Here is a 15,418-nt window from a genome sequence, read left to right as displayed (position 1 = left end):
ACTCTTACAGTGTGGAATGCATACTGATATTTTCTATTTCACTCTATTCGACTGCATTTTCACAGATGGAGACTTGCAGACTACTACACTGATTTTATTATACGGGTGGGCCATAATTCATCGTTTGAAAAGCACCGTTTTAGACAGCTGAGCCTGTTCACCCTTGGAAAACTTGGACAGTCTGGGCCCGTAGCAAATCGTGTCCCTTAATGAGTGCTTTGTGCATTTCCGTGCTGACTTGCTGCCTCGAGAAACCAAAAGTATGTGCTTCCTTATGTGTGTGTGTGTGTGTGTGTGTATGCGGATGTGTGAACGTGGACACGAGAGAGACTGGGGGGGGATAGGTTTGTACAGGATTAGCACCGACCACAGTCAAGGCAGCGGTAAGCCTTGTCAGTGGACGTAAAGAGAAGATATCATATCTGCCTCTGGGAGCTCAGACTCTAGCTGGGTAACAGTCACTCACCCCTTCCCCTCTCCGCTTGTTCATCAAGAAACAGGGAAATGAGCTCATACACTCAGGATATCACTTAGGATGCTTCAGGGTGTAGCAGGTAACAGAAGCCTGACTCCGTTTGGTTTAAGCGATAAAGACATTTGGAAACTCTCAAAATGTCTGTGGAGAGGTAGAGCGGGGTGCAGGCCCACAGTGGCTCGGCCTTAAGGATCCAGGTTTCTTCCATTACATGTCCTTGTCCTAAGGCTGGTTCCACTCATGGTTGCCAGGAGACCTTAAGTGGTCATTGGGGTTTCAGATCCCTGGCTTAGAACACTAGAGCTTTGATTCCCTGTCGTGTGGCCTGGGGAGAGGTTAGGTTACTGTAGCATTTTCCAGGCTGTAGTGCATGCCAGAGAGGGTAAGCTACAACGGCATTTTCTAGGTTGTAGCTGTTCTGTTTATTTGTTCCTGGTTTTTCCTTTTACTCCTTAAGGGACGTGAAATGACAGAAATGACAGAGCCGGGGGAAATACTTAGGGAGTCATTGGCGAGTTTGACAAAACAATTCTAGATCTCCTTTCCTGTGGACCCAGAACTTCTGGTTGAGTAGGGTTGTCTGAATAGTTCTGGCCAGTGAGTTTGCCGAGTGAATAAATGCTTGCACGTCTTCTGGGTGAGGGATGAGGTGAGGTTATATGCTCTCCAGTGTCCTGGGAAAGGAATTAGCAGTCAGAATAAAGAGAGGTGACACATGGCCGCCGTGGGAAGGGTGAGAGGAGTGTAAGTGAGCACCTCGGCGGATGGCTGAGTCTGTTTACATTTGTAACGGAGTGCTAAATGGGAGCGTGTTGGCCTTGTGAAGTAGATGGTTTTCTTCCTTGACCTGGTTCCCGAGAACCTGAATCTACTGACGTCTACTCACCTGCCTCCCTTTTTATCCCTTCCAGGTTTGCAGTAAGCATTGGCTACTGGCATGACCCTTACATCCAGCATTTTGTAAGACTGTCTAAGGAGAGGAAGGCCCCCGAAATTAACAGAGGCAAGTGACCCCCTCCCTTCTCACTATTCCCTCATCAGCTGAGAGGCCTGGGGTTTTAGGGATTCACTCTTTTTTTTTTTTTTTTTTAAACAATACAAATTTATTATCTTACAGTTCTGAAGGTCAGAAGTCAAACATGGGTCTTACTAGGCTAACATCAAAGTGTCATCAGGGCCGTTTCTTTTGGAGACCATAGGGGAGAGTCTATTTCCTTTTCTTGTCTACCTTCTAGAAACCACCTACATTCCATGGAAGATGGCCCCTTCTCCATTTCAAAGCCAGCAGTATAACATAGGGATTCATTCTTAACATGAGAGTTCCAGTGTTCCTTCTCTCCAGTAGTACATGAAAGTGCTTATTTCCCCACATCCTCACCAACACAGTGTATTATGAAACTCTTCATCTTTGTGAATCTGAGACATGAAAAGTGGTATCTTACAGTAATTTTATTTTAGATTCCTCTTATTTTTGGGTGAAGTTGAAGATCATTAGGATTATTTTTTTAAGATCTTTTTTAAATGTTTATTTTGAGAGCAGGCTAGCGAACGAGAGTTCACTTGCTTGCAAGCAGGGAGGGGCAGAGAGAGAGAGAGAGAGAGAATGAGAGAGAGAATCCCAAGCAGGCTCCATGCTGTCAGCACAGAGCCCGATGTGGGGCTCAAACCCTTGAACCGTGAGATCATGACCTGAGCTGAAATCAGGAGTCGGACACTTGCTTAGCCCACTGAGCCACCCAGGTGCCCCAAGATCATTTTTATATGTTGAAGAGCCATTTATATGTCTTTTACTGTGAACTGTCTGTTCATGGAAGGAATGACTTTTTTTGGCCTTGTTAAAGTGATAGTAACACTGTTAGGCTGTACAAGTCATTTCTATCAAGGCAGTGAAAGGAATTGAGACAGGAGGGTGACTTAGTCTCAGCCAGATTGAGAAATTGGCCAAACGACCATAGTTCTTGTGGGTGCAGGGCATCTTGGCCCTAAAGACGGATCCTATGGGTAGTTTCAATGAGAAATGCGAAGAAATTTTAAAGTGGTGCTTCCTGAGAATAAGGACATGGTACTTACTTTGAGCTGAGGGTGAAACCAGGCATCAGTAAGATTGGACGAGGCCTGGCTAAGAGGCCTTAAGCCTCCCTCCCGCACTCTTGAGGACGCTTTCCTAACAGACGCTGCAGAGGCAGGGCCCCACCATGGCGCCCTGGGTGCTGGGGGCCCTGGGCAGCAGGTCAGCCCTCCGGCCTTCCTTCTTCCTCTCCCTGGGTTGGCATCGCTAGACTAGGGCCCCATAGTAGGAGAGTGCTTCCCAAACAGCGTGTGGGGAGCATTTTTAAAATTTTTCCAATGTCCAGTCCGTTGTGGGTGATAACTCTGTAACCCACGGTAAAAAGGATCGACTAGAAAAGTGAAATGGAAGAGACATGTAACGTTTACTTATTTTTGAGACAGAGAGAGAGACAGAGCGTGAACAAGGGAGGGTCAGAGAGAGAGGGCGACACAGAATCTGAAACAGACTTCAGGCTCTGAGCTGTCAGCACAGAGCCCGACGTGGGGCTCGAACTCACGGACCGTGAGATCATGACCTGAGTCGAAGTCGGACGCTTTACCGACTGAGCCGCCCAGGCGCCCCAAAAGAGACATGTAAAACGGCAAGCTCAAATTATTTACTAGTAGAACCCATAGACATGAAATCCCTATGTCAAATTGCAGTAAGTGTCTAAATGCCACTCAAATTTTGTTCTTATAATAGTAATACTGTAAGCAGAAGTGTTTAGAACACAGATCAATATTATCTTCCTTTGACCCTCTTTTATTTCTTGTCTCCTCTGGTCCAGCTTCCCACGCCAGAGCTTAACAAGTCAGTTTATTAGGCACCATTTGCCTGTGCACCGCCCCCCGCCCAACCCCGCCTGTGATGTTTTACAAACATCGAGGCTCTAACCCACACAGGATGGAGATGAAGGGAGCACGATAAGAAATATGGCTGTCTTTGCTTTGACATTTATCTGCCCCATTTCCTGACCCCAGAATACTTTCCAGACGGTCTCCCAATTTTGAGTTTCAGCAGAATTCAGAGTAGCTTTCACTGAGCCAGGAAAAAACACATTTCTAAGAGATCCCATGTTTTGATGTAAAATATTTTTCTTTCATATGTAGAATTAGGGGACGTTGCGTTTTCCTTAAGGTAGTTGATCCAACCATTGGATAGATTGTGCTTCTTTTGGTTCAAATGGCTTTAAAAAAAAAAAAGAAGAAGAAGAGAATGTTAAAGTCGTTACTTCTCCCATAAGGTCTATGGATAACCTAAACCGCTACCCCTGAAGAAGGGCAGAAGTGTTGCGTTTTGTTCTCCTGGTGTGGTGAACTTGGCAAGGCTTATTTCCATCATCACTGAGTCATGGCTTGTCTCTGTCTCTCTCTCAGGATATTTTGCTCGCGTCCATGGCGTCAGTCAGCTTATAAAGGCATTTCTACGGAAGACAGAATGTCACTGTCAGATTCTAAATCTTGGGGCTGGGATGGATACCATCTTCTGGAGACTAAAGGTAAATTAAAAAATACCGCCCCCTTGTTTCCCGAATTGTTTAATTTTCTGAAGGTTCCCACCGGGTTCAAAAATGTCAGGGGCGCCTTGGTGACTCTGTCGGTTGAGCACCCGACCCTTGACTGCGGTTCAGGTCGTGATCTCTCGGTTTGTGGGTTCAGGCCCCGCATTGGGCTCTGTGCTGACGGCACAGAGGCTGCTTGGGATTCTGTCACTCTCTCACTCTCCCTCCCTCTCTGCCCTTCCCCCATCTCTCTCTCAAAATAAGTCAATAAACATGTTTTTAAATGCTAGAAATATATTCAAAAGGAATGCGGTGACTGCCTGTCTCGCGTCCCTGTCCCCATCTGCTTGCACCTGCTGTGCCACCACTGTCAGCCACGTACGTGATGTCACCAGGGCCCTACATATGTGCCTTGCTTCTTAGCTCCTGCTGTTACAAACAGGGCTTTTGATCAAAATCCTTGTATACATTCTCTGCGTGTGTGCAAGAGCCCTGCCAGTGGAGTAGCTGAGACCAGGGGCCCATGCATTTGCCGTTTTGACGACAACGAAAGACTTTACTGTCGTCGTGACGGTGTCTTCAGTATGGCTTGGAGATTTGCAAGGCTGGGTGATGGTAGCATGACACAAAGCCCTTTTAAGTTTATTTATTCATTTGGGGAGAGAGAGAGAGAATCCTAAGTGGGGCTTGGATGCGGGGCCTATCCCACGGAGCACGAGACCGTGACCCAAGCCGAAATCAAGAGTCAGAGCCCAACTGCCTGAGCCATCCAGGTGCCCCTCCATTCTCTGATTTGGTCCCTCACCTCCTTCGTTAGGGTTCAAGAGCAGGTTTAATTACACTCCCTCACAGAAGAGGAAATGGGTCCAGTTAGTGGCAGAATCAGGACCACAGGCCTGGTCTTTGATTCCGGGCTGGAATTGTAGCACCAAACCTTTTCTCTACAACGATCTCACTGATTGCGTTTTCTTTTTTGTAGGTTTGTACAGATCTCTCTCGGTTCTCCTGTCAGGTCGGTCATGTGGCAGTCATGGGTACGTGCATTTCCCCAGATTCTTGCAGAAGTACACCAAGATAAACTAGAGTGTGTGGGCCTAATGCGACCTGAGTGTGTATTTTGTCCCTCATCAGCTCACCCGATGAGGTCTTTGGTCATCGGTGCCCCCAGCCTCTCTCTCACTGAGGCGAGAAATCAGTGGCCTCAGCACAGCCTTAGTATTAACCGGTTGCCTCTGCATTCTTCATTCAGGATAAGATACCTAACGTTTCTGAAGGGCGTGCACATCCATGACCTCGGGAATGAACATGAGAGCTCTGCAGGTGGGGGGGGGGGGTTTACCCAGATGGGGCAAGGCGGGCTCCGAGAGCTTGTGCCGTCCCCAGGTGGGACAGCCAGTGGCACTGGAGCATGGAACAAACAACGGACTGCAGTTCGTCCACGTCCAGATTCCCTCCTTGTTCTCTCCAGAGAGCCCTGCGGCTGCTCGGGGGGTGGGGGGGGGGCTCTTTGCTATAGGTCGGCGGTGCCTCTGGGCCTCAGCGACCACGGTGTGGTGGAAGGAACTGGAAGAGAATGCAGTGGCAGAATGTGTGCGGTGTGAACAGAAGCCACGGGAGAAACTCCTCCTTTGGGCTTGACACCCTTTTCGACGTGGTCCCGTGGTTTGGTTTCTCCCCCCGCCGTGTAGGTGGGTTAATCATTACTAAATCTGAGATTTTTATTTCTGAGCAAGGTACGCTGAAGCTCATGTGCCCCTTCCAAGAAAAAGGTTATCTGTGAGGAGCGAGGAAGGAGAATAGTGCAGGGTCTGAAAAATTTGGTGGAGTTTTTTCGTTTTGTTTGATAATGACATTAGTTATAAGGGTTTTAAAAAAACCTGAGTTTCTTTTTAGAAAAATGATGCTTGTTTGCTCTTTGGAGCAGGAGCTGAACGGGCCAAACTTAGGCTGCCACCTGTGTTGGTAAATAAAGTTTTACTGCCAACTCCCAGTTCCTTCCATCTTCCCTATGGCTGCTTTAGCCCTACGGCAGCAGAGTGGAGAAGTCACAGCAGAGACCGTCTGGCCTGCAAAGGCTAGAGTACTGGCTGTTTACAGCACGTTCGCTGATCCCTGTTTTTGAGCTCTATGTGCTTCTGTAAAAGAGGAGGGGAAATCTCGTCGGCTAGTCTTGTCGTCTCGTGCACCTTCCACCTGGGAGGGTCCCCTGGCTGCACCAGCAGAGGCTTGGCTGTGGGTCACAGGCTTTGTGCTGCCGCTGGTGTGTGAGCTCGTTCTGTATGACGTCAGGCCCCAAGACCAGTCGAAGGGACAGTTGAAGGCTCTCACCTTCAAGCAGCGAGTGAGAGTAGGGTGCAGGAAAGCCAGTACAACCCCAGACAAAGAATAAAGGGTGAGTGAAATCCTTTAAGGGACCTCAGCTTCTTGGTGTCTCTTGAATCCTATTTCCACACGGCCAGAGGATCAAGGACGCAGGGGGTCAGTCTCAATATGGCAGCCTGTGCAGCGGTCGGCCACGTTGGATCTCCTTTGAGCCTACGGGATACTCTTCCTCACGGTTGTCCCCGGCTGCCCTCCGGTAGCTATCCACGGTCCTGGTTGCCTTCCATGCCTCCTGTGACGTGCAAGCTACTGGCGAGTGGAGTGTCGGAAGGGCTTAGGGAATCCCAGAATAAAAAGTTGAAGCGTCATGTCCCACAGCCATTTGTTGCCCCTTTCCCAAAGGCAAGAAAGAAGATGTCTGTTCCTTAAAAGCTCCAGGTGTGCCTTTTGGAAGCTCTCCCTCCATGGTGACCCCTTAATCGGCATTCTTAAGAGGGCAAGTAGCTGATGAGTGGGAAAGCTCTTTAGAAAGTCAGAAGTCCTAGACGAGCTATAGGATTATATGCTGTCCTGCATTTGCTTTTGTTCTCCGGGTCTTCTAGAATTTTAGCGTGTCCTTAACCTCATATCATGTGAGCGAAATCCTTAGAGGTTGTTCTGGAATTTCCTAGCAAAAGTCATCTTCTGGTATGCTCTAAACGTTTCCTCCGAATATCTTCGGACAGCTTTTTACCCGGCCCTGCCCTACACACGGGCAGGGGAGCGCGGCAGCACCGAGAGAGAACGGTTGAGATCGGTGAGCGTGTCTCTTCTGATGGGTCAGGAGACGGTCTTTGTCTCTGTCTTCCTGTCTCCCCCTTCCTCCCTCCCCTTTTGTCCCCCAGACCAGATCCCCTGAGATTTTCCAAGGGCGAGGGGTAGCTGGCTCTCACAGTTCTGACACTTGCCCTCAGGGTCACCTCCTACTGGAAAATGCTTGCTTGTGATTGCTGCCCCCCCGCTCCCCCCTGCCTGTCATGCTGTCTTGGGGGGCCGGCTCCCTCTCTGTCCCTGCTGTCCATCGCTCGTTACTGTGCACGTAAATGGTGTTCTGCGCAGTTGCTCAAGTCAGAAAGAGGGGTGTCATCCTCACCCCAGCTCTTCCTTAATCCCGGCCCACACCTGTGAGGCCCACCACCGGGTTCTGGGCACCAACCGTTGTCTTTTTCTTGGTCTTTCTTTCCACTTTAAGTAAGCGGCTCTGTACTTGTGGAATGTAAGTACAGGTGGATACGGAGGCGTTAGAAGAGCGCTTTGGGGGGGCGCCGGGCAGGTCACCAGGTTGTGGAGCGCCTTGTTTCTTTCCCCAAGCCTCAGGGGCATCGGGAGCTGCTGCAGGCAACACGCAGGGTGTCGCTGAGGGTCCAGACAGCGGTGTCCTTACAGTGTGTGCAGTTGGCGAGCTGAGGAGGAGAGAATGCGTTCATGAATACGCATCGGGGCTGAGGGACCGGTTGGACATGACAGAGAATGTGCTAGGATGGCCAGGGGGCCAAGGGGAGAGCAGGCCGTGGATGTAGAAGGGGGAGCAGGGTCGTGTGTGTGTGTGTGTGTGTGTGTGTGTGTGTGTGTGTGCGTGTGCGTGCGTGTGCGTCTGGCACGCTTTTTTACTGCAGCCCTCAGTAAAGATAAATGTACACCCCAGGCCAAGACCTAATTCTAAGTACCCATGTCAATAAGGTTTTTAAGTTTATTTATTTAACTTGAGAGAGAGAACCGGTGGGGGAAGGGCAGAGAGAGAAGGGGACAGAAGATCCAAAGCGGGCCCTGGCCCCTACGTGGGGCTCAGACTCTCGAGCCGTGAGATCATGACCTGAGCCAATGTCAGACACTTAACCGACGGAGCCACCTCGGCGCCCTGTCCCCGTGACAGTCAATGATAAAGGCACACACGTGGCACTTACTAAGGCAGGTCCTGTTCTGAGTGTCCCTTGTGTGTACTTATTTCCTCATTACTCCTCACAACCCCGTGAGGTGCTGTCCCTGTCTCTGCTTCGCAGAGGAGGGAAACTTGGCCCAGGGAGTGGAGTGACTTTGGGGCCTCGCAGCAGACAGGCGGTGGAGCTGGGATTCGAACCCCCGTCCCCTGCTCCAGAGCACCTGCCCTTTACCACCCGCTGTATCCTCCCCTCACAGAAAAAAGTAAACGTGTCACAAAACAGTACTCACCCCCACTGTGTGCGATGCTTCGGCATTTTTGCTGTTTTATTCCATTTTATCCCTCAAATGCTGGTCAGCATTGGTGTCCTGACCCTCTCTGAGTCCTCTCGATCTGCTTTTTGGAAAATTCTGTCAGGTCCTACTCCCCCAGCGCCTCCACATACCCCCACCTCCATCCCAGGCACTGGTCCCCCAGTTCAGGCTCCCCGTGACTTCTTCCCTGGACAGCTGTGAACCCCTGACTCCTGTCTTCCATCCATTCCCCACGCGGAGACCACAGTAATCTGGAAAATACATCTCTGCCCATATCGTTCCTGGATGTCAAACCCTTAAGTGCCCTGATGCTCTTCGGGGCCTAGTACTCGCTCGGTACATGAAGGTGGTCAGTAAATGTAGGAGTGAATACATAATTCTAAAGCTTACTGCGTGTTTTTCCTCAGGATGAAGATCTTCTCCCAAGTAAATATTTTGAAGTGGACTTTCCCATGATAGTCACGAGAAAGCTGCACAGCATCAAGTGAGTATGGCTTTGACCAGATGAGAGAGCCCGGTAGGATTCAGGGGCAGCGTTCAGGAGGTGGCCCGTCTGAACGCCAGAGACCTCATTTTAGGGGACTCTTCCCTTTTACCCCCTTCCCACCTTCTTTCTGGCCCCAAGATCCCCATTCCAAACTGTCTTCAAAATGAAATGTCCCCTCCCTTGCAACTCTTCTGTCCGTTAACGTAATTTCTCTGAACACTTAATAGAAATGACCTATAGTGGTATAATTTTAATCTGAAATTAAAAAAAAAATGTTTTAATGTTTTATTTATTTTTGAGAGAGAGAGAGGGAGACAGAGTATGAGTGGGGGAGAGGCAGAGAGAGAGACAGAATCCAAAGCAGGGCCCAGGCTCTGAGCTGTCAGCACAGAGTCCCACGTGGGGCTCGAACTCATGAATCGTGAGATCATGACCTGAGCCAAAGGTGGACACTTAACCGACTGAGCCAACCAGGCGCTCCAATAATCTGAATTTTTATGTGTGCTCCGGCTACTTCTGTATCTCCAGAGCATAGAAAGGGGCCTGTCTCACAGCAGATGTGTAGTAAATAGCGTTTGAATGAATAATGGGAGGCCAACTTGGCCATTTACTATATATGAGATAGTATGGGGGCCACCCTGAGTCCATGTTTTAAGAATTCTGCAGTTATAGATGACGAGTTTGTGAATCTTTGCTGAGAGCTTTTGGAGCACCATGTGAAATGCTTCACTCAGATGATCTCATTCAGCCCTCAGAGCCGACTCAGGAATGACATGCTTTTATTAGCAGTTGAGGAAACCAAAGCTCAAAGAAGTTAAGCTAATTTCCATAAGGTTACCTGTTGACAAAGGGGTAAAGCTGAAATTTAAACCCTGACCTCAAGCCCAAGGTCAGATTTTCTCAGTGGTTTTTAACGTATACTTCTTCCCCTTCTTTTTAACTTAGTCATTTAAACAAAATCTTAAGTCTTACATTTAAAAAAATTTTTAGTAAACATTAAAACTTTCACCTTGTCCTTTAAAGAGGTGTAATTCCCACAAGCTAGAAATAGTTTTCAAGTTTTTTTTTTTTTCTAACTTACCCTATGGAAACAAGTTTTCCCCTTTTCCAAATACAAGATTATATTACACGGAATGTGCATTTTATCTAAAAAAATTTTTTTTTAATATTTATTTATTTTTGAGAGAGGGAGACAGAGTGCAAGCTGGGGAGGGGCACAGAGACAGGGAGACACAGAATCCGAAGCAAGCTCCAGGCTCTGAGCTGTCAGCACAGAGCTCAACGCAGGGCTCAACCTCACGAGCTGTGTGCGAGATCATGACCTGAGCCGAACGGAGTTGGATGCTCAACCGACTGACCACCCGGGCGCCCCACGTAGTGTGCATTTGAGATGCGCTATGGCATCTGACGCTGTGCAGCCACAGAATACGACCTAGCTTGTTAGGACACCGAGTCAAATAAGAGCAGGTGGGCTCTCACTTAAGCCTAGAGGAGGTTTCTGGGGTGAAAGATGTGTGTATGGTGGTTGCGATACGGAAATCGGCTCTCTGCTGTCTAATTTTTTGCACATTCTGGAGGAGAGCAGAGTCATCACAGAAATGTTACTGAACGTCAGGTCTGAGTAGGAATCGGTTTGTTTAGTTGTCTGTGGTTAATAATGGTTAAAAGTTTTAATTGAGTGAGCAGAAGCAGGAAACGAGAGATGGCTTGGAAAACACTGGAACGTTTGGAAACATATCGCTAGCCTATCTTTGGCGATTTCTCCGTCTTGAGTGTTTCGTGATCAGTTTGTGACTTGACGTCAGGTTCAGAGTGTAACGCTTACTGACCTACTCTGACAGCTGATCCACTGAATTTTTCATGTGTGTGCCTAGGGTCAGACGTGATTAAGCAGCAGGCCCTCTGGAGTCGCCCTTGCTTTGAGCAGTAGCGGTACCTATTGGCCATTTCGGTAGTGGGTGTTTGCGTTTTTTCACTAACTAAGCTACTTGACTCATTTCTCTCTCTTTCCCATCTTCCCATAGACACAAGCCTTTCTTATTACAACCCATTATAGAATTACATTCAGAGGACACACTGCAAATTGGCAAGTACCCTTAACCTAAGTAATACAGTATGGGCTACCTCTCTGCTTTTCTTCCCCTTTCTTTTTAAAGATGGTGTGTGTGTGTGTGTGTGTGTGTGTGTGTGTGTGTGTGTGTGAGCCTGCGCGTCTGAGTCTGCGCGTGTGTGCACATGAGGTCACAGGGTGTATACTTCTGCATCACATTTACTGTGAAGGAACTTGAAACAATTTTTTGTATGGCCCCTCTTAGGTGTCCATAGGTCCCAATCTTAAATCTTTTGAAAAACATTTCAGTGAGTTGCAAACATTTCAAATATAGGAGCTTCTTCCCGAAAATCTTTTCCTTGGAAAAATCCAGTCCGGCAGCCTCAGACCCTGACTCCTACATGGCTGCTTCGCTGAGAGGGAATGCACATCCCCACCGCTGTTGTCTCGTACCTGACCCGCTTCACCTGTTACGTTAGGTCCTTGGCCCCGGGGCTCAGTTTTTCCCCGTAAGTTTTCAGTATGAGTGTTTCCAACAACTCTTTCCTCCCTTCTAAGCCTTTGAAACTAAGATCACAAACACTCTTCCAGAATGTCCCATTGTGTTCAGTGTGTGTCTGACAGAGAAGTTCAAGGGGCTTATTAATAATTCAGGCCAGAAAACATGCTCAGAGAGGATGGCCTTAGATGGTGGGCACAGAGAACACAGGAAACGTCAGGCAACTAGACAGGCCTCTACACCAGCACAGTGCCCTCGTCACGCTCCTAGTGAACAGACTCCCACAGAAACTAATATCTCCTCCATCCTTTGTTTCCGTCGTACAAATTTTTAAGTAGAACCTCCTCAGGCTTTGCCATTGGCTGGCACATCTGCTTTCTCTACATTGTAGCCGTCACACTTTTCTGTGTATTTGGTTAATATTTGCGTCAGGGGGCGCCTGGGTGGCGCAGTCGGTTAAGCGTCCGACTTCAGCCAGGTCACGATCTCGCGGTCCGTGAGTTCGAGCCCCGCGTCAGGCTCTGGGCTGATGGCTCAGAGCCTGGAGCCTGTTTCCGATTCTGTGTCTCCCTCTCTCTCTGCCCCTCCCCCGTTCATGCTCTGTCTCTCTCTGTCCCAAAAATAAATAAAACGTTGAAAAAAAAATTTTAAAAAAATATTTGCGTCAGAAGGATTAGCTGTAATGAAAGGGTTAGCCCTTTGCGTTGCCTTCGACCCATCAGTGTAGAAACAGCTCAAGTAGAAAGTAAAGACCCTGCGTAATCTCTCCCCCCACCACGATAACCACCGTGCAGGGTGTTTTCTCCTGTGGATGGACAGTGTACCTAGAGGCAGGTAAATATCACGCGTAAGAAAATACACATGGAAATAGAATCCCGTGCCCGGCCCGCAAAAGGTTCAGTAAATTTTTGTTGAAGGAATGTATGCCTATATTGAATAAATAAATATATATGATGTAGATCAACATGCATTTGTTGAAAGAGGGAATCTATACTTCTATAAATAAATAAATACAGTTTTATGTATAATTTTAGTAAAGCGAATCATTTACACGTACTGTTTTGAAACTTGTTCTTCGTGCATCCTAGTGAAGCACGGCTGTCTTCATGTTGCCATATTAGATCTACCTCGTTATTTCTGGTGACTTCGTAGTACTCCTCTGCATGGAAATTCCATTTTACTTAACGTCTTCGCTCCTGATGGTCCTTTAGATTGCCGCCTTCTTTATGGTTTCCTGTGAAACAGTTTTGTAGAAAGCCTAGTTATAGGTGCATATTTGCAGGAATTGCCAGTTCAAAAAATTGTACCTTATGAATTCTAATAGCTACTGCCAAGCCGTGCTTCAAGACCCTTTCGACTAATTTGTATTTTCACTAGAGTAGATGAGGGTTCTCTTTCCCTACACCCTCGCTAACACTGGCTACTACCATTTTTAAAAATTCCTGCCAGTCTGCCAAATCTATGAATTAAAAAATTTTTTGTAACTTTTTTTGTTTGTTTTAAATTTTTATAACTTTGAACGGGCTAGTGGAACGGAGTACCCTTCCTTCTGTTGGCCTGTGGGATTTCTTTGTAAATTTCCTTTGCTCATATATTTTCCAGTTGCATTGTTTCATTTTCTTTTCAATTTATAGGAATCCTTTACAACATAAAGCAATGTTCTTTGATATAAATCCCTCATCAACTGTTGATTGGCAGATTTCTTTCCTAGCCTTTCACTTGGTTTTTAACTCTGGGTTTGTGTCTTGTGTAGGCAAATTTTCTAGTCCTGTCCTTGATAGTTTTTGATCTTGCCATCATACTGGGAGAGGGACAGTTGAAATAAAAATTAATGAAAATACAAATGTGAGTGAAAATTTGAGAAAAGTGATAGGCGATGATAACACTGACACACTTTCACTGAAAAATTGCCCTATTTCATTAAACCTTTGAGGCTGTGATTGCAAGAATCACACTATTTATTTTCCATCAGGAAAGAAAAGGTGCTGCTAAGTTAAACCGAAACGTTATTGACTGATGCATCCTCATTTCAGAAATGTGAAACTGAGAAAAAATACGCATCTTGAAATTGATCATTTCTTAAAGCTGAAATATGCATGAGGTGAAACTTAAAAGTATCTAAATGGGCACACAATGAAAAGTAAGTCCGAATGAGTAAATCAAGGGGGACGTCTGGGTGGCTCAGTCAGTCAAATGGCCAAGTCTTGATTTGGGCTCAGGTCAGGATCTCACAGTTCATGAGTCTGAGCCCTGCACTGGACTCTGTGTTATTAGCACAGAGCCTGCTTGGGATTCTTTCTCTCCCTCTTTCTCCACCCTTACCCCACTCTCCCCCCACCCCCACCCCCCGCCATCTCTCAAAATAAATAAGTAAATGAACCTCCATGTACCCATCACGGAACTTTTAACTGTGGCCAATTTCATCCGTTCCAGTGGTTCTAAAAGTGTAGTCCTGGACTAGTGACATCACCACTGCGGAGCATTTGTTGGAAATACAGATGTCTAGCTTTTGAAAGAATTTGACAAAATGTCTACTTCTGGAAGATCTGCTACATCAGAAACCTGGGGGGTAGAAGCCATCAGTCTGTTTTAACAAGCCCGCCAGGTGATTCTGATGACTGCCAAAGCTCGAGAACCACTATAGAAACCAATTCTGTCTGACCTCTGTGGGAGCATTTTCAAGCAAATGTCATCATTGTATTTGTAAATACTTTAGAAGCTATTTTCTTTTAAACACAGTATCTCACAAATTGGCACGACATTTAGAGAGTGGCCAGCCGATCGGTACCAATACTTAAATAGGTTACCCTTTGACCTCCTAATTCTACTCCTAGAGACCTACTTAACTGGACAGGTGCTTCATGAGGTCTATACAAAGATGCTCATCGCAGTGCCTCAGATGGAGAAAATTTGGAGATACCACAGGCCTAATCGTGAGGGCTTGGCTGAGTAAGTCGTTTTATCCACTGATGGAATGCTAGGAAATCATTACAGACGATGATGTCATTGATATTACTGTTAAGTAGGAAAAGCAGTTTTCAAAAGAAGAATTGGCCCTGTTTTCTTTTTCCTGTGTGATGTGTGTGTACGTATTTGTGTGACAGAAAATGTGCTTATGTTGTGTGTATGGGGTTATGTTGTATGTATAGAAGAAAGACTGGAATGTTCTATACCAAAACATTAATAGTTGGAAGATGTGATTTTCGTTCATTCCACCCTCCTCCTTCCTGATTTTTTTTTTTTCCTTTTTGCAGTGGGACATGTATTTGTGTAATGGAGAAAAAATAATTTAATTTTGAAAAGAAATCCATTGAAATGACCATCTCTGGATGAATTTCTGTTGAAATGATAATCTCTTTCCAGATGGACACCTGTTGGATTCAAAGAGCTATGCCATTATTGGAGCAGATCTCCGAGATTCACCTGAACTCGAAGAGAAGCTAAAGAAATGGAACATGAATCCACAGTGAGATCTTGTTTTAACCTCTTACGCGTTTGTGATTTCATGCGAATACGAAATAAGGTCAGGTGAAAGTGCAGCATGAGACCCGTGTTCCGTTTTTAATTCTGAAATGTTTATCATTTCATGGCTATGAGGGAGGTTTTCTAAGTTTTTGAGAAGCAATGTTTCTCCTGTTTTCACATCAGAATCACGTGTATTGCTTTTATGACATACTGATGCCTAATACCATAAAGTTTGAGAGAAGATAATTCTATGTATAGAAACCTACAACTGCAGGGCGCCTGGGTGGCTCAGTTGGTTAAGCGTCCAACTCTTTGATTTCCGCTCAGGTCATGATCT

The 15,418-nt window shown here is 46.6% G+C and overlaps 1 protein-coding gene and 1 long non-coding RNA gene across 10 annotated transcripts in view; one reads left to right on the top strand and one right to left on the bottom strand.

Annotated features, from left to right (window-relative positions):
- LOC147571253 (leucine carboxyl methyltransferase 1-like) overlaps positions 1–15,418 on the top strand; it is a 44,572-nt gene that overhangs the window by 15,059 nt on the left and 14,095 nt on the right. Inside the window, exons 2-6 of the mRNA XM_086696490.1 lie at positions 1,387–1,478; positions 3,902–4,023; positions 8,988–9,064; positions 11,092–11,153; positions 14,980–15,082. Coding sequence (XP_086552616.1) covers positions 1,387–1,478; positions 3,902–4,023; positions 8,988–9,064; positions 11,092–11,153; positions 14,980–15,082 — 456 coding nt within the window. The remainder of the gene's footprint in view (positions 1–1,386; positions 1,479–3,901; positions 4,024–8,987; positions 9,065–11,091; positions 11,154–14,979; positions 15,083–15,418) is intronic.
- LOC147571252 (uncharacterized) overlaps positions 3,128–15,418 on the bottom strand; it is a 227,622-nt gene continuing 215,331 nt past the window's right edge. For 6 of the 9 annotated variants that reach the window (XR_015247567.1, XR_015247566.1, XR_015247569.1 and 3 more), the window contains 3 exons: positions 12,674–12,850; positions 8,557–8,659; positions 3,128–3,948 (listed from right to left, as the gene is read on the bottom strand). This is a non-coding gene — a long non-coding RNA (uncharacterized LOC147571252). Of the gene's footprint in view, positions 3,949–7,543; positions 7,791–8,556; positions 8,663–12,673; positions 12,851–15,418 lie in introns of all 9 variants that reach the window. The other 3 variants (XR_015247563.1, XR_015247564.1, XR_015247570.1) reach the window with 3 other exon arrangements.

This window comes from Puma concolor, unplaced genomic scaffold (assembly GCF_028749965.1).
Source record: "Puma concolor isolate L17-30 unplaced genomic scaffold, mPumCon1.1.hap2 unalloc_scaffold_36, whole genome shotgun sequence".
Lineage (NCBI taxonomy): Eukaryota > Metazoa > Chordata > Mammalia > Carnivora > Felidae > Puma > Puma concolor.
This window is presented reverse-complemented; position numbering and strand designations above follow the sequence as displayed.